Source organism: Leucopleurus acutus, assembly GCF_964270905.1.
Source record: "Leucopleurus acutus genome assembly, chromosome: 7".
NCBI lineage: Eukaryota > Metazoa > Chordata > Mammalia > Artiodactyla > Delphinidae > Leucopleurus > Leucopleurus acutus.
The window spans coordinates 5758751-5783559 of NC_139150.1; the positions used below are offsets into that span (position 1 = coordinate 5758751).

Consider the following 24809-nt stretch of genomic DNA (forward strand, 5'->3'; position numbering starts at 1 on the left):
GCAGCTGCAGGCACACCGGCCCTCGCCACTCCCGAGCACGGGCACCTCTCATCCCCCTTCTCTCTCTGAAAGTCTGGAATTTAAAACGTTCTTTCCTCCTCACTCTTTTTTCCTCCTTCTCCTTGCCCTACGCCACAAGTGCTGAAATAAAACTTGGAAAGGACCATAGAGATATTCTATTCCGATCTTCCTGTAAATCATTCATTTGGTAGTACCCCTAAAAGTTCTCCTTCCTTCATTCCACAAGAAGACCAGAAAGTGTGGTAAACCTAAGATGGTATTACGTAAGTATCAAAGTCTCTGGTAGAAAAGGCAGGCATATTTTCAAAGTCACTAGCATAACACTCCCCGCCCCCCAACCCCGACCCTTTGCAATGGCAGGAATGGTGCTTTATTCACCCCAAGTTCTGATTCTGGTGCCACTCTTTACAGATTAGACAGGAAGAGAGTGTGGTCTGTTTGAACTAAAAGAGCTCAAGGGGACGTGATTACCTAAAACTCTCCCAGAGTAAAAAAAAAAAAAAAACTGGAGAAGATGCTTTCATTGCCCCTCGAAATATGGCAGGGACAATGGGGAGAGTGCCTTTTCCATCTGTCAACCAGCTCTACGTAAACAGTAGAAACCACTTGTTTTCTCCAGCAGTCAAGACAGAGAGTGGAACCTGAGACAAGGAGATTTGTTTAAGGAAATGAGGGGAGTGGGGACCCTCTGTACACCTTCCTAACTGACGATTAAGCAAGTATTAGAGTTAATCATTTGACAAGGCCGATTTGAGATCAGAGGTTGGCAAACTACGCCTGAGGGCCAGCTTTCCACTTCTGTAAACAACCAGTTATTGGGACACAGCCATGCTCATTTGTATACGTACTGTCTAAGGCTGCTTTCGAGTGCCAATGGCAGAGCTGAGTGGGTGGGACGGAGACCATACGGCCTGAAAGCCTAAAATATTTACTACGTGGCCCTTTAAGAAAAAGCCTGCCCACTTCTGATTTAGATTAAAGTTAAACTTGCATTTCTACATCAGTTAGCTAATACTATTCTCTTAAATTTGGAGCTTCCTTTTCACACAATTTCCTAAATGCTATCGTAGGATACACAGAGGGAGAACTCAGGTATCAAGCATTTATTCACTCACTGCATGAGGTAGGTAGGGAAATAAACTGTCTTTATGATCATGGCACGTGGAATCTGGTAGGAGAGGGACGTGACGTCCCGTCACCTGCAGAATAAAGAAGATGAAATGCGCCCCAAGGAGGGGACAAGTGAACTGCTGTCGAAGTTCAGAGCAGAGTGCCATTTATTATTTCCCGATGAGGTGGGCGTGTGAGAACGGGAGGAAGAGGGGGAACAGGGAGGGAGGGAGGAGTAAAGGGGACGAAGGAAACGAAAGAAGGGAGGGGCACCCTGAGAGGGCACGCGAGCGGGGCACTGAAGAAAGTCAAAAGGTGAGGATGAGAACAGGTTGCCAGGAGGGAGTCACATCACATCCGAGACTGAGCGTGAGCAGGAGTCAGTCAGGTAAGGGGCTGGGATGGGGGAAGTGTCTCTGGAAGAGCAAAGAGAAGGAAGCTGACTAGGCCGCTGCAGAGCGCAGAACGGGGGAGCGAGACTGGAAGGGCAGGAGGCGGTGGCCAGGTTAGGAAGGGCCGGGCCCCCCTGGTTACCGGAAGCTGCCACGAGTCATAGAGCAGAGGGGTGGAACTGGTTCGATGGGCTCCAGCAGAAGCATGAAGAAAGTACTGGATGGAACCACTGTCACACCAAGACCAGCGGGGAGCTTCTCGAATCCGTAGGGTGCACCTCAAAAACCGTGAGAAAGCGTGGGTGCCAAGACGGAAGACGCTGACAGTGAAAATGACCTGACCCAGAGGGGGAGGGCAGCAGGATGACTGCTCTTCCCAGATCGGGGACCGAGGCAGGCTCTGGACGCTGGGTGCAAAGCTCCTGCTGGGTTCCAGGTGAGCTCATGAACTGGCAGCTTGACGGACAACTCACCACTGCCTTGGAACACAACTAACCCAAATCGCTTTCTACATCAGAACACAACGAACTCAAATCGCTTTCCTCCTGTTTTACTGCCTAGCACTTTAAAAAATCCTCCCATTCATACACGTGTTTGCACATCTCAATGTCCTGAGTAAGCCCTATGTTAAGGTTCTTTATGGTTGACTTAAGAGTTGAAGTACCTTTAAACAGACCCAAATTAACACCTCCAAAAACTTCTAGGGGACTGAACTTTAACCTCCCAGAGGTCAAAGAACCTGGCTTCACGGGAAAGTCTGCAAGTTCATATTGCTAAAGAGGTGATCTGATGAATGTCCCTCAAAAAATCCCAAGCCAAAACAAACAAAAAACTGCAAAGCCCTCGGAAATCTTTATTGCTAAGAAAAAAGTGCCGGCATTCCTGCTTGTTGTTCGTCTCTGCTTTTCTAAACTTTCATCTCACAAACAGCAAGCCTGTGACCCTTAGAAAGCTGTTGGGTAAACACGAACATCACTTTCCTTGACAGGGTCTGTTTATCCACATATTTATTCAAGAGAACAGAACTGGCCCAGTGACCTTACCCCTGTCAGGAGACAACTGACAAGAGGCTGGGGCAGGCCCCAGATGCCCAGCTCTCCTTAAGGTCCACAGCAAATCTCAAACTCTACACAAAGAGACCAACTTGGAGAAAAACAAACAATTTGTGTAATTCTGTTATTTAAACAGAAGAGAGGATTAACTTTATCAAACCGTTATGTAGAACGTAAAAAGCCTGAGAGAAATTTCTCATACTTCAAATACAGTCTGTCGTCATGGTAAAACACAGGCCTGGGGATGACAGGAGACGCGGTTCAAGGCGGAAAGGGTCTCCCTCGGTTCTTTCCTACTAAAGGAGACTTAATATTTGGGGGGAGGAAAGAGAAAAAGTGTATTTATTCTCTAATCACAAGAACTTAGTCCCCCAAAATGCAAAAAATTATGGTTCTCAAAAAAAAAAAAAGGTGACGATACACATATAATAATGAACTGGAGTTTCAAGTGAGATTCTGGACTTACTGGTGACTTAACGAGCAACATTCTTTCAAATGGGTGTGCAAAGGATTAATGGGAGAAAAAAAGTCTGCAAGATGCCAGAGGTTTCATTTGCAAATTTTCAGGCATTCATTATGCAAAGGACATAGTGATACTCTTCTCTGTGGGCACAAGTTTTACACTTCAACTCCACGCAGAGGGTGAAAACAAGGCTGAGAGTTGTGGAATGTATTGATCTCAATTTCTGGAAATGGTGGGCCAGAGAGACACACTGTCCATTAATGAGACATATGCTCAGAGCCAGACAACTTACTGTTATTTTTATATTGATGTCCCATAAGAGGAACTGAAACATGATTGCCCCGAAAAGGCAAAAAAGGTTGCTTTGCATGACAGCTTTTTGCTAAGGCAAAAATGCAGATAATGCAATCACTCATGTTCGGTCTAAGAAATCACTAATGCCAATCAAATATAAGATGATCACAAGATGCCATTTCAGGGTAGCAGTGTAAATGTTCACCTTAGTTCCAGTGGCCCTGTGGTAGATTTTCTGTGAGTGACCACAAACATCAATAACTTTTTTAAATAGACAAGAACTTTTACACCCAAATTGCGGGTTGTTCCATTAAAATCTGCACCGTGTGAGTCTATATAATTATTCCAAAAAGGCTCCCACTTACAAAAACGATGGCGATCTCTCTTTTAGAATCTCCAAAGAGACCAGAGCAATTAGTCATGCCAAACTACATTTTTTCTATGAACATAAAACATGCACTTTTTTTGGGAGAGGAGATTACAAAATGTATACTGTTGTATACCTTGACTGTGTTTCACTTAATAAGGTATCACAGAAATATGAACGCACATACATGGCTGGGTACATATGCAGACTGAGGACAGGAAGAGAAGACACTGGCCCACCCACTACGTGCATATTCACGTGCCATCTAGTGTATTTCAGAATCCCTTTTACAGAGCTACTTTGTGGGAGATGAAATATGATAAAGGAAGCCCAAGTTCTCTGCAGAAACACATCTGATACTCTTTGCCAAAGTGCTGGTAACGACGCACTTCTAAGTGGTCTCAAATTCTTTTGGGGATGAGTAGGGTGTATCAACAAACCAATGAAATAAACGAAGAATGAATGAGAGAAAAATGGATGCTGCTAGAAAGAGCCTGTTATAAATGGGAATGGTGGAAAAAACCCAGCAGATAAACGGAAAAAAGGTCATCACTCCCCTTTCCTGTCTTTAAGGTCAGTGTGTAGCCACAGCCTCCACAGGGCCGGGCACCGAATCTCAGCTTTTCTTTGGAGGAAAGTGGGAACTTCAATTCCCGCGCGCGCACTGAGGAATAGCTGAGGGCTAAAACTCTCGAGTCAGCCCGAGTGTTTCCAAGCTGCTGCCCGGAGACTGTCTTTTGCCTTGCAGCCCAGCCGGAAAGACTCCCGTACTATCAAGGCAAGCAAGAGCTCAGACACCGTAGAACTGCTGAGGAGAATCATCTTAACGACTTCCCCACAAGCATTCTTCTTCAGAGAGTGACGCTGGAGGAAGCTGCTAAGGAAATGGCTGACACAGACTCCAGCTTAACTGGCAGGTTCACTACCACCTGAAAGGCAAAGATATTTACAGCAACTTACCTCCATCATCCAAGGGCCGTTTTTGTACTCCATAGCCATACACTGAGGGGTCCACTAGAGGTGTGGAATTATTCAAGTGAGGAATTGAATCAATTTTAGCAGCAATCTACAGAGAGAATCAGATTTAAATACTCAGTAACAAATCATGGCTCCATCGAGGGAGAAAGACAAGAGTCTTCTTTAAAGGGCTGTTACCCCATTTCTCCCCCCGACGGAGATTAACGTAAAGCAATGTTGTGACAGGACATGGACTCTGCACTATTAACTGAGTTCCCTTTTGGTCTTAGTAATAATGTGTCTTTAGAAATGATACTTCCAAAAATGTGTCTTCTACAAGCAAATTTTCAAGTCATCACTTAAAATATAGGTATACCACATTTTAAGGAAAAAAGCAGGCCAAGAATATGAAGAACTTTGTTCAAGGTTTCAGCACAGGATTCCCTTAAGGAACAAATTCCGCAGCAATATTTAAAAGGCCATGTTTGCTCAAATGTTGACAGCTCTTTAGGTATATATTCGTCCTATTGACTTTAACCCCTATAAAGTGATGATGTGATCTACAGAAACGTAAAACAACAGGCTGCTCTTCACTGGGAGTTCAAACAGCAGGGGGATGACCATCTGTCCAGACTAGTTTGGAAGGATTCCTGTGCTGGAGAAACCGAGATAACCTCTGAGAGCTATTCTAACTTCTAACATTCATCATCAAAGAACAGAACATAGCTATTCAATTTTTCCCCTAGAAACAAATGCTATGTAGAGCTTCCTACACTTATCTGCTTTGTTTCCATTAGGAATTAAACTTGATTTTCACAATAAATTAACTCTTTGATTTAATCGAAGGAATATTTACAACTGGTCTTGATGTTAGTCCCTCAGTTAAGCCTAACAAGCAAGGGTGGATTAAGGGCAGCCAGCAGAGATGTCCCAGACCTATGTCTTCAGTGGTAGTTTTCCTGAGGTTGTCCAAATGTGCCCAGAATTCTGAGACTTCCTGGGACCAACATAAATTAAACAAATAAACAACCAAAGACAATCATGATACTGAAAACCTAAGGCAGAATTTAAATGTCAGGTATCCTGGGTCAGGTCTCGTCCTTTTCATTTCCTAGTTCTGCGGTGTTGGGCAAGTCCCCTTCCTCTCTGCCTAAGATCTTCTGGGTATAATACCATCTGCTTCATAGTTTTTGAAGAGATAACAACATTCTCTGAACACAAAGGAGCTCTGTACACGAGAAAGATACCAGCCCTTCACAAATACCAGGGCTGTAAAAGAAGGCCACTCACCCAACAAGTGCTGAGTGTCTATGTCCTGGGCTCTGCAGTGAACAAGAATAAGCAGGTCCTTACTCTCCCAGAGTCGGCAGTCAGTGGGGAGTCACAGGTACACAAGCTAATCAGTAAACTGATCATTTCAGCTGGTGATAAGCATGATACTAATAAGAGAAGACAAGGACATACAGAGTCCTCAGGAGAGCTACTTTAAACAGGGTGATCAGGGAAGGCTGCTGTGAGGTGAGATGTGATCTGACACCTAAATGATGAGGAAGAGCATTCTAGGCAGAGGGAACAGCTTGTACAAAGGCCCTGAGGCAGGAGAAAGCTTGATAGGTAAGCTGACGTCACTAGAACAGAAGGAACTAGATGTGTTCCAAGGGGTGGGCAAGGGCAGTTCACATAGGGCTTCAGAGGTCATGGGAAGGGGCTTGGATTTATTCACTTATTTATTTATTTATGTTTACGTATGTATTTAGCTGCACCTCGCAGTTTGCAGGATCTTAGTTCCCTGACCAGGGATGGAGCCTGTGCCCCCCTGCAGTGGAAGCATGGAGTCCTAACCACTGGACCACCAGGGAATTCTGGGGCTTGGATTTTATATGAAGGGTGATGGAAAGCAATTACAAGGCTTAGTAAGGGGAGTAACCTGCTGAGTTATGATTTAAAAAAATGCCCCTGGACAAGGAAAATATCAATAGATTCTAAGGGGACAAGAGTAGCAGGACCATTTAGGAGGTATTCTAGGCCAGGAGTCAGCAAACCCCAGCTGGTGAACTACCTGCTTTGGTAAATAAAGTTTTATTAGAACACAGCCACACCCATTCACAGAGATCATATGGTGTGCAGAGCGTGTGTATATATATATATTTTATATATATATATAAAAAATATATATATATATAAAATTTACTACCTGAACTTTTTTTGTTTTTGGCCGCACCACGCGGCTTGCGGGATCTCAGTTTCCAAAAAAGGGACTGAATCTGGGCCCTTGGCAGTGAAAGCGCGGAGTCCTAACCACTGGACCACCAGGGAATTCCCACTATGGACTTTTGAAGAAAATGTTTGCCCTGTCTAGGCTACAGATGGTGGTAGCCTGGACAGGTGCTTGTTGAAAAACACTATTTTAAGTTAAATAATTAAAACACTAAGACTGCTGATAGAAACCCCATCTCTTATATTCAAATTTCAAGGCAAGTGGGCATTTGCTCTAAAACAGAATACTGTATAAATCTCGCCTAACAGCATTCTACCACCAGCTTTCAACCTTGCTCTCTGTATGTGATTTGGATAAGCTTGTGGAGGCTGGTTACTTACTTAAGATGCAAAACTTATCTTTAAGGACTCAGCTCGGGAAGCAGGCAGATTAAAAGGTGAGAACACTGCAGCGGCTTATGCCCCACCGAGACCCTTTCGTCTGCCCAACAAACTGAGCAGTAAATGGCCAATGTGAGGGTTTTCAAGATTACTGGCCCAGCTGTCTGTTTGCAGACAGACCAAAACATTGGCAGCAGACAGTAACGACGACCCCGAAACACAAGGGAAAAGGTTATGGTTATGAGTGGAGTCCCCCAGTAGTGTGCATGTCAGATCACCCTCCAAGACAGGACCCTAAATGTAAGCTCTACATATCTGGCACTCTCTCTAGCCTCTTCTGATGAGACCTCTTAGCTTCCAGACCTCTTCCCTCCCTTCCAAATTAGCTCAGATGTCATTCCTGAGTCCTTGGCGTTCCTTATAATTTATATGGTGTGTTTCATATACTGCTGGAACGTAATTTTTCCCCCAAAGCTGATATGCCAGAAGTGTCACAATAGTTTTCTATTCCTAATTTTGATTAAATCAACATGCGACCTTCTAAAATGTGACTGAGGATTTCATATTTGTTTTTAAATCATGTTTGCCTCAGGTTATCTATAATTTGGGAAATTTTCACTAAGAGAAAAGCATTACAGGATAATGGTTAAGAGGTGTAGCTCTGAAGTCAATAACTGCATTTGAACTGCGGCTAAACAAATGTTAGATGTGAGTTTAACATTATAATATACAATTATACCATAACTTACATTGATATCACATTATATATTACAATATGCTATAAAGAAACAATGTATTCCTTTATTCATACAAATGCAGCCTTGTTCTAAGACATGATTTTAAATGCCTACTAAAATAATGAGTTAAAATTCAATGAGTGCTTACTATGTGTAGGCACTCTGCTAAGAACATTTTAAAGATGCTATCTCATTTATTCCTCATGATGATTCTTTAGGACGTTAGTATTATTATTTTCACTTTAGGGCAAGGAAAAGTGAAGCTCAGAGAGGCTGAGTGACCTGCCCAAAGTCACACATCTTATAAATGGCAGAAACGGCATTGAAGCCCAGGCCTGCCTGACTCCAGAGTCCATGCTACTGACCACAGCACTAGGCTAACTCTCTTTCCTCCACCTAATACTTTCTTAAACATAGTCACTTCCCGAGGACTTAAAACCTAATGATTTCCAGTACACAGAAGTCAAGTAATTCCTCACGTCCATAACCGACCATTCTGAACAGTAGCTGCTTAAGGGAAGTGAGGTACATTTTCAGTTAATAATGGTGTAGGCCAGAAAATAGTCACAGAAGCCACGATATTCCAGGAAAACCAAGGCCACTCCACTGCTTATCTGAAAGCAAGACCTTGAGGGGACGCTGCTACCGATTTTCTGCTACTTGATTCACTTTCCCCCCTTTCTGGGGGGAGGCAGCAAGAATGGGTTACCTCACTACCTGTGCTATTTCCAGCACAGCTAATAGATGAAATATAAATCAACGTCATAGACATTTAACCTCCACTGCCAGTAGTCAGTGGAAATGTGGAGGAGCGGAGCACTGGACCAGGAATCAGTCAGGAGTCCTGGTTTTCCAGCTGGCTCTTCCGGTGTACGACCTTGGGCAAGACCTTCAGTGGTCTCGCTCCCTGTAAAATGCAGGGATGAACTAAACCAGTGTTTTCTAAAGAGTACAAAGCAATTCGGGGAGGTGCATGGATGAATGTTCAAAAATATTTTAAATAAATCTAAATTTAAAATGATTTTAAAATACAAAGTAAATAGAATACTGAGGGTTCACTGATATGACAAAAATCATAATAAAGGTGGTACACGATTCACTAACGTCAGGAAACGTGGCAATTACTTATTCCCAGTGCACATCTTTAAGTTTTGTAATCAGAATAGCTCACCCTATAAACCCGAACAGAAAGCTGTGAATATTTCCACAACTTCACATTTAATAAAACTTTACACTAAATGGAAACAGGCAAAGCTATCTGAATGGTGGCAAGTCATCCACACGCTGATTGGGTCCATGTCATTCAACATAGTCACTGTCGATTCTAAAGCAGAGGTGAGAGCTCACACCACCACTTAGGGAGGAGGAACCCAACCTGCCTCCCTGGAACCTCTGCTCTAAAGTCACCCAGGGTGGCCCCGTCCTGGCGAATCGACAGACTGGACTGAAAGTCTCTACTCCCCACAGCAGGAAGACACAGTATGTGGCCAGAGCGGTCGAGCCCAGTGGCTGAGGGTGAGCAACTCTCAGAGGGCAGGTCTGGAGCCACGGTGCACAGAGGCAAGTCCTCATTCTGCACCCACTACCTAGGTTACTACGAAGACGGCAGTGTATCAAATCCATTGTGCACTTACTAAGTGCCTGATGGTGCCCTCATTTCATCTTCACGGTGACCTCAGACAGGAGCTCAATTCTGTGGGATCTGGAGCCAGTCTGCCTGGAATTGTACCCATGGGGATACCAAGATAACAATGTAAAGCACCCAGAACAACGCTGGGCACTTGGTAAGGAACGAGAAATGTTTGCTAAGTTTAACCTTCTATTGAAAAATAATAATAATAAAATAATAATACAAAAAAAGTACATGGGTGAGCTGATAGCCTGAATTTTCATGTACTAAAATGCCTGTGCAACTAGCATCCGGATCAAGAAACAGAACATAACCAGCAGCCCCGAAGCTGCCTCACGACCCCTTCAGTCACTACCCACCTCCACCCCCCAAGGGTAACCTCCTAACTTCTAATGTTAGCTATTCCAAAAAAAAAAAAAAAAAAAAAAAAAATCTATCTATATAGATATAGATAGATAGATATAGCCACCATTAATGATCTCCCTTTTACAGATGAGGAAACTGAGGTTTAAAGATGGTAGATAACTTATCCAAAGTCACTAAGCTAGTGATTGGCAGAACTTGACCTCATATAGACTGAATCCAAAGCCTTAATAACCACTGCACTATACTACCTCTTGGGTATTCTGCAACCATCAAATGAGAGAACTTATACGAAAGTCCTTGCCTGGCACCCAGCACAACACAAGCTCAATGAATGGTAGCTATTGTTGTCATTAGAGATGGGGCCCTGGCTGATTCTGCCCTGTTAACTGGCATTAACCAAAACAAGGAATTCTATATGTCAATCGAATAAGGTATCAGCTCTTCTTAGTAGCTTTTGCTGACAACTTCATGCCACCCACATTTGGGGAGAATTAAATACTCCCTTATCTGTTTGCAAAGCACTTTACAAACTACCTTTAAGTAGCGTGACCTCACTGAGAAAGTTGCTGGTTATACTGTCTCCCCATTACAGGGAGCTCTTTGAGGTGCGGACCTGTCTCAATCAGCTTGGTACAGCCAGGACAAAGGTTCCTTGACTGGGAGCTCCAGGGATTAGCTTTAGAGAATTCATGAAGCTCCTGAAATTACATAAAACTATTTAAATATTTCTGAGGAGCGGTTCAAAGTTTTCAAGAGTCTTAAAAAGGTCTATGCTCCCAAACAAGTTCAAGAACTTCCCTAATGCACAGCAATGTGTTTGGCACATAGAAAGCACTCATTAAACGTTTGCTAAAATTAAAGTGAATATGGAGAAGCCTGTCGGAAAAATGCTAAGATGACCAGCTGAGGCTCCAAGCTGAAATACTGTTCCAGCTAGGATCCCCCCTCCAAAGACCCTCAAGATGACATGACCATTAGTTTTCTCCCCTATGTCTCATCTAATTCCACCAGCATCCCTTTGATGCTTTGAAGATTCTGCTGCAGAATTCTCATTGAGATGGAAAACTACCCAACTACCTCTGCAAAGGAACCGAGTCCCTCTTAGAATGCAGAAGACATGGGTCCAAGAACTACTGCATATATTAACTGTTTGTGTGCCTCCGAGAATACTGCTTTATCTCCCTTTGGCTTATTATTTCCAAATATAAAATGAAAATTATAACCCTTGTCCTGACTATTTCACTCGGTTGTTGTGAGGATCTAATTCCACGGTAAGATAAAACCAGCAACAAACTTGTCTTATTTATCTTTACACTGGCCCGGCATCCAGCAAGAGGCCTTGGACTCAGCAGATCCTCAAACAATAGCAGGCAATCCCCATCACAATTTCCATGAACACTACTCAGTCTTGCAAGTGATCTGCTATCACCTGATACTAGGATAAAAATGTAGTTCATGCCTCCAAAAGTACTCGCTATTCTTTCCCAAGTGTCTTTAAACAAAACTCTAAATGCAAAACATTTTCAAGAGGGATGATTAACAGAGTTAAAGAATTGCACAGCAAAGCTAGGGAGAGGGGAGCTTGAACAGACACGCAACACAACACATTAGAAAGTAAAAACCAAAATAATATGGCCAAAACTTTTTTCAGATCTAGCTGGATGGAAGCTCTGAATGTTGGTGAGCTTGAAGGGACCACTGAGATTATCTAGCTTAATATTTCCTGAAGTTTGATCCACAGACGGTGATTTGGTTTTATGAAAAGAGGGTATGAAGTGACAGAACTTGGGTATATTTACAATGCATATCTCAAACCCTAGTAGGACTTAATGCACAGAAGCATACTAAGGGCTCTGAGAAGTCCTGCAGTAAAGAAGCCAATTCACCTTTATTTAACCCTGTATCCCCCAAACTTCTCTGTCCATGAGCCCTTTTCCATGGAAGATCTATGAACAGCTTGTACATCAAATGCTGGGAAAGGCCAACCTAGCCCAAGGTCATGCAGCTACTTGCAGGAGACTCAGATCCCTTAACTCTCCACCAGAGCTCTTTCCATTAGAAATTTAAATTATTGTATGGGCTCACAATTTGGAAAAGGATGAGGAAAAAAAGCTGCTGACTAGGCATCCCGATGGGCAGTGCAGAACAAAAGCAAAGTGGTGAGAACAAAGGCAACTCGAAGAGTCAATGCCCCGTGCAAAGGGGCAGCTGCTACCCAGCTCCTGCCAAATAAAGTCACTGCAGAACGTGGGAGCAGTATGGCCAAGTATTAGGTAAAAATCTCACTTTTTACGTGAAATTGTTCTAGTTTCTAAGTGTTGGCAGCGTGTGGTCAAACAAAGCATGCCTGCAGGCCCGCTCTGAGCCTTCTCCAGCCACCAGTCTGAAAACTCTGGTCTAGGCAAATTTTTATTTGGGACTTAAGAAACCTTACTTTGATGATACACATGGGTTATCAGATTTTAAAAGAAAGATAAAGAAGTCCCAGCTGAATATCAGAAAAGCGTTAGAGGCATACAGTGGAATGTACTGTTCATTTACCATCTACTTTTCAATACCAAATATGAAGTTCAGTGCTTCCATTAAAGTGCGGTGACCCAGGGCTTCCCTGGTGGCGCAGTGGTTGAGAGTCTGCCTGCCGATGCAGGGGACGTGGGTTCGTGCCCCGGTGTGGGAAGATCCCACATGCCGCGGAGCGGCTGGGCCAGTGAGCCATGGCTGCTGAGCCTGCGCATCCAGAGCCTGTGCTCTGCGGCGGGAGAGGCCACAGCAGTGAGAGGCCCGCGTACCACAGGAAAGGAAAAAAGAAAAGTGCGGTGACCCAAACGGGCTCAGTCACATCATGAAAACCCTTAAACAAGAACTCGCTCTCTGTAGGGTACTCTACTGGGTCCCATCAAAGCAAAGACACAAAGCAACCCACAGATGTCCTGCAGACACTGGTTTTCTTCGAGTGTCTGAGAAAGTTCAAAGGAATGTACACCCAGGAGTTAGTCCCTTGTGAAATGATGATCTGAGCTACTACTCAACCACTGGGCACGTCTAAGACAGTCTCAGTGGAGTGAACTTAAAGCCACTGAGCATTCAGCACACGTGGCTCTGCCATGAGGCACACGCATCACATAGGAGGTGAGCAAAGGCAGCATCTCTCGAGGAGTGCCCAACAGTAATGAACACAGGCCTTTTCTTTAAATGGTGGAGGCGCATTCTTTTAAAGGAAATGTAGTGTTTCTATACAGCACACGTGCCAAACCATCTACTGCTCAGGCTCGAAGTGTGAAACAGCAGCACTGGGAAGCATTTTCTGCAGGACTGTGGAACTTCGAGGCCCCACACCAACCAAACAGTTCCAAAAAACAGTGCTAGTAAAGAGTAGGCTCTGGGCCTTAAAATCTGTCAAAGGTTACTTTCCACTGACTCTTCAGTTGCTTGGTCGCAATCATTTGAGAGCAGAATCACCATGATGCCCAACTCCATGAGGTACCAATTAACACTGTATTTATGTGAATAGAACACTCTAGAATCATGCAGTGCAGAGGCAATGACTGGGTCTAGGTCAAAATAGGAGCTTAAAGTCCTAAGAAGCCCTAGCAGTTTGATAAGAGAACGTCTATTTGGGTGATGACTGGCAGGCGGCTGGTCCAGCTCGTGGAAGGAAGGCTGCTGGGAATGTGAAGTACACTGTGGTGTGACATCGTCCTGTTAACATGCGAATGGGTGCGCCTGGTGATGGATGCTACTAAACTATCAGCAGTGGGCTTTCCAGGAACTCTTATATTTTTAGAAAAGCTAAACAAAACAGATTTGTATCTACTCATCCATAATCTCCATGAGGTCCCCTTGAAAGCCTGACAGACAGTAGTCAGCTTAGAGGTGCAGTGCGGCCACAGAACAGGATAATCTGGCTTTAAGTCCATATCCCATTCTTATTAGGATCCTGCGCTCTCTAAACAACGAGTTGAAGAATTGAAGAAACACTTTATTTTTGCTAACCAGCCAATGACTTCAGAGAACTGGACATGATTTTTTTTTTTTTTTTTTAACACACAGCAGTTTTAGATCTTCACCAGTGGGACTGAATCAGATCACATTTCTACCTTTGTGTACTTCCCTACAAAGTGGCTATGTTATCCCTTTGGCCAAACACTATTAGCTCACTGGACTTCACACTGCTGCAGAAATTTTAAATTTTACATGACATCTTCAGAGACTCCCTTCAGATCTAGGAATACCATGCTTAGAGTGATCTAACAGCAACAATTGGTTCCCTTTGTTGGAAAGAGTCCAAAGGATACAAAAGGAGGCTTCAACATGCCAGGAGGGAAGCTTAGTGGATTAGGTACTGGACTCAACATATCAGACTTAATAGAAACTGCAGGTTCAAATCCCATCAGGGTCAACTCAGACTCTGCTGTGATATTCCGGATAAACTGGGCACCAGACAGCTTACTGCTCCCTGACAAACTTATGAGGGCCTTACAGACTGCCCCTGGTGTTTATGAGGACACCTAAGAGGAGAGAAAGCTTTCCAATCATTTAAATAAAGAAATGCACTGTCTTTTATCTCCAGTTACTGGGGTGAAAATCACATTTCTGCAACATGCTGTGCATACAATGGCGAGGCAGAACCACCATCATCAGATGCCCAAATGATATGAGACCCTTTGAGGTAAGCCTTACTATTGATATAAGCACACGATATTTTAGATTTCTAACATTCAATTCTTGCCCAATGCAAATCTATAAATAAACCTAAAATTACCCACAAACCTGTGTTTTCTTTAGTTTTTAAAGGCCATCAAATCCTTGGAGATAGTATCGCCCTCCAGCTGTTAATATTCGGAAGTAATACACTTACAGCACTGTCTCCATTGGGCTTACAACTGCTCCAGTCAATGGTGCATTTCAGAGCTGGGAACATTTCCAGTGAAGTTTCCTCTGCTAGTAGTAAACACCACTGCTTCAACAATCCACATTAGGTCAGCATTTAACAGAGGGTCTCCCTCCCTCTTGAGCAGGTTGTCCAAGAATATGAGTTCAACCACTGGCTCAAGAGAAGCAGAAAGTCTTCTCAATGGTTCAAAATTCATTTTATGTTCAACTACAGGCCTTCTGCAAACTGAGGATCTGAGCTCTTTAGGGTAGTGACTATAATTCTTCCTGGATACAGAGGCCGACAAGGTGATTGTCACACATCAGCACAGAGTGAAAGCCATTACATATTAGTAGCCAGTGAGAAACAAGGTTCAGGACCCTGTACTGTAGAGGAGAGCAGTGTAACACGCCGGCAAGCAGAGTGCTGGAAGGGGAGCTGGATGGCACTGTTCATCCATTACAGCCACTGGTTGGCTCTGAAGTCTAAGTAAGATGGATACTCGCTATATTTTGGTTGGTGCCTAGGCAGTAAGTAACAAGTCATCGGATAAAATTTTAGGCAGAACCACAGGTTTGGAAACTTCTGGGATCCAATGTAATGTCTATAGGAGCATCAGTATTACAATGAAAAGTCAGTATCTGGGAAACAGGTAGGGTTCCCTCCCCTGGAATACTGGAAAGAGGTGTAAAGACCATATCTTCAAGCGACCGAGTGGAGGCTTTCTTCTAATACAATGAGTCCTGTAGCTTTCTGTTAGGAATCAAGCAGTAATTAGTTATAGCCCAACTTTTAAAGTATCCGTTAGTATGCCTACAATTAAATAGGAAGAGACGATGAGTATAAGACACTCAGCAGAAGAAATTTAAGTGTTAGAGCTAACACTTAAGTTCAGTAAGCTTCACACACAATACAAGGACATGTTCTGTTCTAAACATCATACCAGAAACCAAAGAGTATTTCTGGCAGGTCCCACATGCATTCTCCAGGGAAGCTTGCAACCTCTTAAAAATCAGTTTATTTAACTCTGACAAAATGCACGACATTGTCAGATGGTCAAGTTTCACTGCTGGAATGACTTCATATCACATGCTCCCTGAAAGAGGAAAAACTATTGCCCATAAGGAATTTCTACGTCTTATGGACCACCCACACCTATCTAACACCTTTCTTTCTCTCCTCTCCCAGAGCACCCTCGAAAGTAAAATACCCTCGAATTCCTTCCCCTCCACCCTCGAAATATAATAAGTCTGAAGAGAATGTTTTCCAAGTTTTAAAAAGCTACTGGGCCTGAGACAGCCCCCTTCTGTCTAGACCGGGTCCTCGCCGTGAGCTCCCCTAGCCCCCAACCCCCGTAAACCTCAGAACCCCACGCTGGCTGCCCTGCGGGTCCAGCCCCGGCGTGGGGACGCGATAGGGCCAGGCGTCCTGGACAAATCCTTTCCCAGCGGCTGCAGGCACCTGGGAGACCGGCCCGACAGGCTGGGCCTGGGCCTCCCAGTGGCGCCTCATCCCTCGGCTCCTCTCGGCTGCAGGAGCCACAAGGAAAGGCCGAGCCCAGCTGGGGCGTCAGCCCAGGTTACCTCCCGCCCCCAGGCTGGACCCCTTCTCCCCATCAGGCCCGACCCGGCCCCGCCTCAGGCTCCCGTGCTCCTACCAGCCTGCCGCGCCCGTACCTGCCGGACCCGGTGCAGAGCGTCCACGAAGCCCTCCGCCTTCATCCCCACCGGAGCGCTCTGCCCCTGCACCAGCTCCGCCATTACCGCCCCCGCCGCCGCCGCCGCCGCCGCTCGGCTCCCCCGTCGGGCCTCCCGCTCCGCTTGGGGACCCGTAGCCGGAAAGGGAAAGTCGCTCCACTTCCGGCGGAAGGGGAGCCGGGACGCTCGCCGACGCGAGAGGAGTCGCGTCTGCGGGGCGGGGTCAGGGCACGTGACCGCGGCCCGGCCGGAAGTGGGAGGCGGGCTCTGCGAGCGAGGCTGCCATCTGGTTTCGAGGGATAGGTTGCGATCCCGCCATTCGCAGACGCGATTTGGTCCAGGGCCGTCGATGATGTCGTGACAGACCCTTGAGGCGTGTGTGTGTGTGTGTGTGTGTGTGTGTGTGTGTGTGTGTGTGTGTGTGTGTGTGTGTGTGTGTGTGTGTGTGTGTGTGTGTGTGTGTGTGTGTTTGTGTCGCGAGGTGTCCGGCTGTCGACCGTTTGGAAACCCAGAGAGGAGTGACCTGGCTTTCCCTAGACGGCACCCTGGCCGCCCCTCTCAGAAATGACCATCGATTAGGAATACTGGGACTGAGCGCTTTGAAATGGCACCGTGAGGACCCAGAGGGAGGCTGGAGGGCAAGGAACAGCACCAGAAAATAGTGCCCCACGTTTACAGAGTCCTGGGCCCGAGTTCTTGCGTCGTAATCACTTTCCTCGAGGATGGATGGGCTAATGCCACACCTGGGGTTGCCTAGCGACACAGCTTAGGAAGGGCGCTTCTACTGGAAAGCCAGCGCGGTGTCCTCTTACACATTGCTTCGCGAACTCTGGGACTCTGGGGATACAGGAAATACCACAGGACCATCATTGCTTCCCTGCCTGCTGAGTCAAAACAGTATTGCAAGAGGGCTTCTTGGAATGCTTAAGTAACTTTTAAAAATGATGGTAACTAGATATAGATATTTCAAAGCAAGGGAAGGAATCTTAACGCTGGAACACACTTGAGCTTTTGAGGTGGATTTTACAAATGAGCAAACAGCTACCCCCCACGCCCACCAAGAAACAAGACTTAGGGGCTTGACACACATTTTGCCAGTGGCAGTTCCAAATAGAGGTGCCCCTCTTTGGATTAACAAGACTGCCCTCATGATTAATATTTCCAAGCTCTATGGTGCCAAGGAATCGAATTTAATGGAGAGTCATGTTGTCAACTATTTTATGCCCATCTTGAAGTTATGAAGGAAGATGAGCACTAAGAAAGGGGAAATAAAGGAGTAAAATCCAATGTGACTTCTCTTGAGCTCTCATGTCAGCATGATAGGAGCACTTTAGATTTTGGAAAGTAGTATGAGTAATAAATGGCCAATAATCAAAGAGCAGTTCTTCATTTGTTAATGATTTGCTACTAGACTGTGAGTTCCTTTAGAGCAGAGACTGAGTCTTATTTTCCCCTGTATCCCTAGGTGCTTAGGAAACTTATTTTGAATTGAATAAAGCCAAATCGGATTAATTCCTAGATTATGGTAAAATAAAAGAATCTGGCAAAATTGCAATATTGGAGAGTATCGCTTTTGGACAAAATGTTTCGAGCCATGTAGGAAAGCACATAGTTGGCGGTGTTGCTGTTGTTGAAGTGCTATTGTGAGGCAGGACCGACACATGCCAACATATCTATCTGTGGTCCGGCTTGGGTGTGTTGAGTGTTTTAATTTGCTATCCTTGTAAAAATCAAGGATATGGCATCAACCTTCCCAAACAGGGATGGTTCTGCTGACCCAGTATCAGTGATACTTGAGTTTTGAATACTTTCAGAAATCTTAGGTGAGTATGTTGGTTCATCCAAATTCCAGCTGGCTCTCCCTATGAGTGAAAACAGGGTTATTGGCCCAAATATAAGGCACAGTTCAAGGTTTGGTCCAAAGATCACAGAATGCCTAAGTAAGAGGATGAGGTTCTGGTTCTTCCCCCTTTTAGTTGTTGAGTAACTCTGGGCAACTCACTTATTTCTGGGGGCATCAAAGAGGAGAATGACCCAGACCCAGTCAGGTCCAGTGTTCTATGTTCTACTAACACCGTAGACTTCATCATCTTAGCATTTATCGTGACTGTTTTTAAATCACTGTGTAATTGTTTATTGTCTGTCTTTTCCACTAGAATGAAATCTCTGTTGAGGCAGGGACCGCACCTGCCTTGTTCATTGCTGTTCCCAGTACCTAAGAAAATGCCTGGCATTTTGTTGGCTCTCGATATTTCTGAAATGAATGAATGAGAATGATTTTGCCCAAACTCGATAGGAAAAGATTCTCAGCGGTTAAAAAAGAATCCACGTACTCTGGTTGTGACTCGCTTTGCATATGAGACTGTCACCTAAATAAGCCATCCCACCCTGGGATTTAGAGGTACATTACTGATGACATTGAAATGCTTCCTTAGATATTACCAACTAGAAGCCGCTCTAAAATGAAATTTTATCTGTAAGAGTCTAGGTTATGCTTGAGTAACAAACGTCAAAATATCAGTGGCTAATAACAAGAAAGGTTATTTTTCACATGAACGTGAACATTCACGCTACGTGATGAACATCGCTGGTAGGTTGTGCCTCTGCTACACATTGCCTTCACTCTTCAACCAAAGCTGATAGAACAGCCTGTCTCAAACATTAAACGTCATTGAGGCAAAGGGAAGAGAAAGTGTGGTAAAGCACGGACTGTGTTTTAAAGCTCCTGCCTCACCTCAGAAATGCTATGCATTACATTTGCTCACACTTCATTGACCAAAACAAGCCAGTGGTCAAGTATTGGCCAAATGGTAGAGAAATATAATCCACCTCCAGGGAGAAAAGGCGAACATTTCTGAACAGTGATATGATTTTCTAAAGAAATTAAGAGGAACAAAATATGGGGAATGTTGTATAGTAGACCCTTACCCTGAAGGATATAGTACGGGTATTTCCAGTACGCGTTATCCTAAGGATCCTTGACATCTGGTCATTTGTAATTTGGGGAAGGCTTGCATTCCTATCGCAGGATCTGCACTGTTTTTCTTTTTCTCTGAGGTAGAACGAATTCATAGCAGTAACTCTTTGTGAGTGGGGTGTTCTCCATTTAGAGGTTTTCATAGACCCCCTTTTCTATGGTCAAACATCCACTGGAATTTCAAATGCAGACTAAAGAGCATGTCAGCATCAAATCTAAAAATAAAGGAGAGTTACTAAGGATCTCCAGCACTGATGAGGAATAAGGACATTCCTTAGAGCAACGTTAAGGCACAGGTACCCTGTGTCTTACCATCAGAGTAAGAGTACCAGTCTTGCCCTCATCCCACCCTACTCTTCACAGAGTAGTGCTACATCCTCAAGTAAGTTCCTATGAGGGTACATGCAGTAGATATTCTGGGGCCATACTTGTCCAAAACAATCTTTATTCTGCTGTCTCAATTAACAATTTAGATAGTTGTAGAAGCTGGTATTGCAAATAATTCTCCTTTAGGACACTGAAGTCATCATTCATTGTCTTCTAACATCCAGTATTTTTTTACAACAGTTTTATTGATAAATTTTGATATATAATAAAGAACAAAAAATTTTGATATACAATAAACTGCACATATTTAATGTGTATACTTTGACACTGTTTTACATATACACCCAAGAAACCATCATTACTATCAAAGTCATGAACATGCACACACCCCCAAAGTTTCCTCATGCCTCCTTCTAATTTTTCCATCCCACCCCTCCCCGTTCTCCAGCCTCCCCGCCTTTGGCCTCCTCATCCACAAATAACCACCAATCTATTTTCTGTCACTATAGATGAGTTTGTGTTTTCTGGAATTCTATATAAATAAAAGCACACGGTATGCACTCTTTTGTCAGAGTTCTTTCACGTCACATAATTATTTCGATATTCACGCATGGGGTGCTGTGTGTCAGTAGCTCACTCCTTTTCCTTGCTGAATAGTGTTCAGTTGAATGGGTATACCACAATTTGTTTATCCATTTACTTGTTGGTGGATAGTTGGACAGTTTCCAATTTGGGGCTGTTATAAATACAGTTGAATATCAGTCTTTATTATGGACATATACTATTATTTCTCTTGGGTAAATACCTAGGCATGGCTGGATCATATGGTAAGTGTACATTTATGGTGAGTTAGTGTTTAATGGGTACTGTTTCAGTTTGGAACGATGAAAAAGTTCTGGAAATGGATGGTGGTGATGGTTGCACAACATTGTGAACGTTCTTTTTTTTTTTTTTTTTTGCGGTACGCGGGCCTCTCACTGTTGTGGCCTCTCCCGTTGCGGAGCACAGGCTCCGGACGCGCAGGCTCAGCGGCCATGGCTCACCGGCCCAGCCGCTCCGCGGCATGTGGGACCTTCCCGGACCGGGGCACGAACCCGCATCCCCTGCATCGGCAGGCGGACTCTCAACCACTGCGCTACCAGGGAAGCCCAAGGGGGCTACTCTTCATTGCGGTGCACGGGTTTCTCCTTGCAGTGGCTTCTCTTGTTGCGGAACACAGGCTCTAGGCACGCAGGCTTCAGTAGTTGTGGAATGCACGCTCAGTAGTTGTGGTGCACGGGCTCTAGAGTGCAGGCTCAGTAGTTGTGGCACACGGGCTTACTTGCTCCACGGCATGTGGGATCTTCCCGGACCAGGGATCAAACCCGTGTCCCCTGCATTGGCAGACGGATTCCTAACCACTGCGCCACCAGGGAAGTCCCTCTATTTCTGTTTTGTATATAAATTCATTTGTATCATTTTTTTTTAGATTCCACGTATAACTGATATCATATGATATTTGTCTTTCTCTTTCTGACTTACTTCACTTAGTATGATCATCTCTAGGTCCATCCACATTGCTGCAAATGGCATTATTTCATTCTTTTTTATGTCTGAGTAATATTCCTTTGTATAAATATACATCTTCTTTATTCATTCATCTGTCAGTGGACATTTAGGTTGTTTCCATGTCTTCGCTGTATATAGTGCTGCAATGCATGTACCTTTTCGAATGGGCAAAAAATTCAGACACATTCCAAAGGAAGATGAATAAATGGTCAATAAGCACAAGAAAATGTGCTCAACATTATTAGTCATTAAGCAGATGCAAGCTAAAACCGCTACACACCCACCAGAATGGCTAAAACTAAAACTGAAAAGATATCAAATGTTGACAAAGTATGAAACAACTGGGACGCTAACACGTGGTTCTTAGGAGTGTAAAATGGTACAGCCACTTAGAAAAAAAGAGTGGAAGTTTCTTAATAAATTAAAAATATACCCACTCTTTAACCCAGCAATTCCACTCCTACATATTTACCGAAAAGAAATGAAAATATGTGTCCATTAAAAAAGTTGTATGGTAATTATCATAGCAGCTTCATAATAGCCTAAAACTGGAAACAGCCCAAGTGGAAAGATCAGAACAGTAGTTGCCTCTGAAAGTTGAGGAAGGAGATTGAGTGGAAAGGAGCATGAGGGAACATTCTATATATATTGATAGGAATTTGGGTTACACAGTATATACAAAATTCAGCATATGTCAAGATTTGTATATTTTATTGTATGTAAACTTTATAATGAAAGAAAAAACATGCAGACAAATATTGTACTCTAGTCAATGATACACATTTAGGAGGAAATGTACTGATGTCTGCAATTTACTTTGAAATGCAACAAAAATAAGATGGATTAATTGCTTGACGGAGGGACAGATAGATGGATAGACATGAGATAAAGCAAAAGTAGTGAAATGTTCATAGTAGAAACTAGGGCGTGGGTTAATGGGTGTTCACTATTGAATTCTTTCAATTTTGCTCGGTTTGAAAATTTCATAGTAATATGTTGGAAAAAAGATTACATAAGCCATCTTGCCGGGAGGAAGTTGAGTCATGGATCTCAGCCATAGAGTTCTGAGAGCTCAGAGACCTCAGAGCCATAGATATTGAGAGGGAATGAAGGGATGGAGGAAAATATAACTGTTACCAGAAGAAAAGTGGATACAATGGAAATAAACAACTCTTGTCCACTAAAAATGGTGACACAAAACCAGTTTGAGCGTGTGGGAGAAGAAACAGATTTGGTTGAAAGAAGATGCATTCAAATGGGTCATGCTCAGACAGCATTCAAAAATATATGTGCCCTCAGGGAACTATATTTAACATCTTGTGATAAACCATAATGGAAAAGAATATATATATATATATATATATATATATATATATATATATATATATATATGGGAGTCACTTTGCTGTACAGAAGAAATTAACACAACATTGTAAATCAACTATACTTCAGTAAATTATATGTGCCCCGCTGGTCACATCCATCCTCCCCTCATCCTTAGCTAAGACTTGGATGGACTTATCTTCTTTCCTGGCTGGACCAACACAAAATCATTTGATTGCCTATGAAACTGTTTCTTTTCCTTCTGCATAGAGAGTAAATAATGACTGCTAGGGATTGTTACATTAAACTTTCTCCCTTCCAACCATCCATCCATCCATCAGTCTATCCACCATTCATCCACGCATGTATCCATCCATCCATCTACCCTTCCAACAAAGGCTCCTCCTGTGGATGGATTATTGAGGTATGGTCTCTGAAAGGCCCTTGTCTTCAATAATCATCTTCACCAAGATGGCATGATATCAGGAAAAAGATAGCTAGGATGGGGGCTGGAAATGAAATCCAGGAAGGAGTTGCAAGGAACACAAGATAATAACCAAACCATAAAGAAAGCCTGCAGTTGATATCTGTGACAGGAAAGAGACATGAGTCAGCAGACAGAAATGGGCTGGAGGGGTGGTGGTAGCAGTGACGAACACTGCAAAGAATAAACTAGGCGCGGAGGCTGAGTTGCTTGCTGTAAAGGAAAAGAACAGTTTCTATCAGAACATATGCTCTATTTGTTACACAGAGATTTCTAGAGATTCTCAAGCCTTTTGGTCCCACAAATTAGGGATAGAGTTAAAAGTGTGTGTGTGTGTTTGTGTGTGCACGCGCGTGTGTGTGTGCGTGTTGAATCTGGTTGAGCCTGGAAGTATCTGGAAAAGAGAGAGGCAGGTAGGTAGGCTTCTCTCTCCCAGTCACATAGGTGTCCTGCTTCTATTCTATGTCCATTTTAGGAACACCAGTTTTCTGCTCTGTGGCTTGGTTTTTTGTTTTTGTTAACTTTTTTTGTTGTTGTTTGTTTTTTATTTATTTATTTATTTTTAAATTAATTTTTATTGAAGTATAGTTGCTTTCCAATGTTGTGTTAGTTTCTAGTGTAAGCAAAATGACTCAGCTATACATATATCTCCTCTTTTGTGGATTTTCTTCCCACTTAGGTCACCACAGTGCATCAAGGAGAATTCCCTGTTCTGTACGGTAGCTTCTCATTAGTTGCCTATTTTATCTGTGGCTTGGTGCTTGACTCAGCTCTGGACCTGGAGGCCAGGGGGAAAAACAATGACTACTTCACTAGAACCAGGCTGCCATGAAGCAGGAAAAATGTGATACTTCCAAAGAAAATTCTACCCCATGTGGAAGCAGGAAGTAACCTGGCTGCATTTTCAACAAAATGTCACTCTTGGTTAAGGGCCTTTCATCCCTAAGACGAAATGAGCGGCTGGGATTGCCTCAAGGGTCAAAAAGTCTTAAAGGCCAGGTGGTGGGTTATCCTTTCTCACCCCCATGCCTGGGACAAGGTCTGATTCCAGGGTCAAATCACAGGCTGCTTTTGCAATATTCGGGTGTGTTTTCCATGCTTCGCAGTGACACATGTCTTTCTGGTTTTTCTTGTTGATGATCACAGCTTCCAAAAACTTGGGGCTCAAGAAAAGAGGCCTTGACAACAGGCCTGGGCCTCGTAGCCGCAGACCCTGAGCTGTCTTTTCATAATCTTGTAAAGAAAGCCTCCCACCCACTGGCTGGGTTGGATGGCTACTCTGGTCCGACTGAGTGGAGAGAAAGATGTTTTCATGTTTTAGAACCTGAGGCTTGCAGGTGATTCAGACAGAGAACAACTGTGGTTTGTTTGCAAAGATAAAACAGATAAGCCACAGGGAGAGCAAAGGTGAGCCCAGCAAATTCAAGTGTCCCAGTGGAACGACTAGTCTGTGAGCTGCAGTCTTTGGTCCTGAAGTTTCCAGACCTAGGATATCCATCCTTCTTCCTTTCTCACTGACATTAGTAAATCGAAAGAGGTGTTATTGAGTAAAAAAAGCAAATAGTAGAAAGATATGATCGGTCTGATCCCTTT

General features: G+C 43.8%; 1 protein-coding gene across 2 annotated transcripts in view; it reads right to left on the reverse strand.

Moving 5' to 3' along the window:
- The window catches only part of FUBP3 (far upstream element binding protein 3), a 49369-nt gene extending 32742 nt beyond the window's left edge, over window positions 1-16627 (reverse strand). For both annotated transcript variants that reach the window (XM_082842743.1, XM_082842742.1), the window contains exons 1-2: window positions 16537-16627; window positions 4660-4765 (exon numbers count right to left, since the gene is read on the reverse strand). In XM_082842743.1, the coding sequence (XP_082698869.1) occupies window positions 4660-4765; window positions 16537-16620 (190 nt within the window). In that variant the 5' untranslated portion in view covers window positions 16621-16627. The remainder of the gene's footprint in view (window positions 1-4659; window positions 4766-16536) is intronic.
- Between the last annotated feature and the right edge of the window lie 8182 nt (window positions 16628-24809).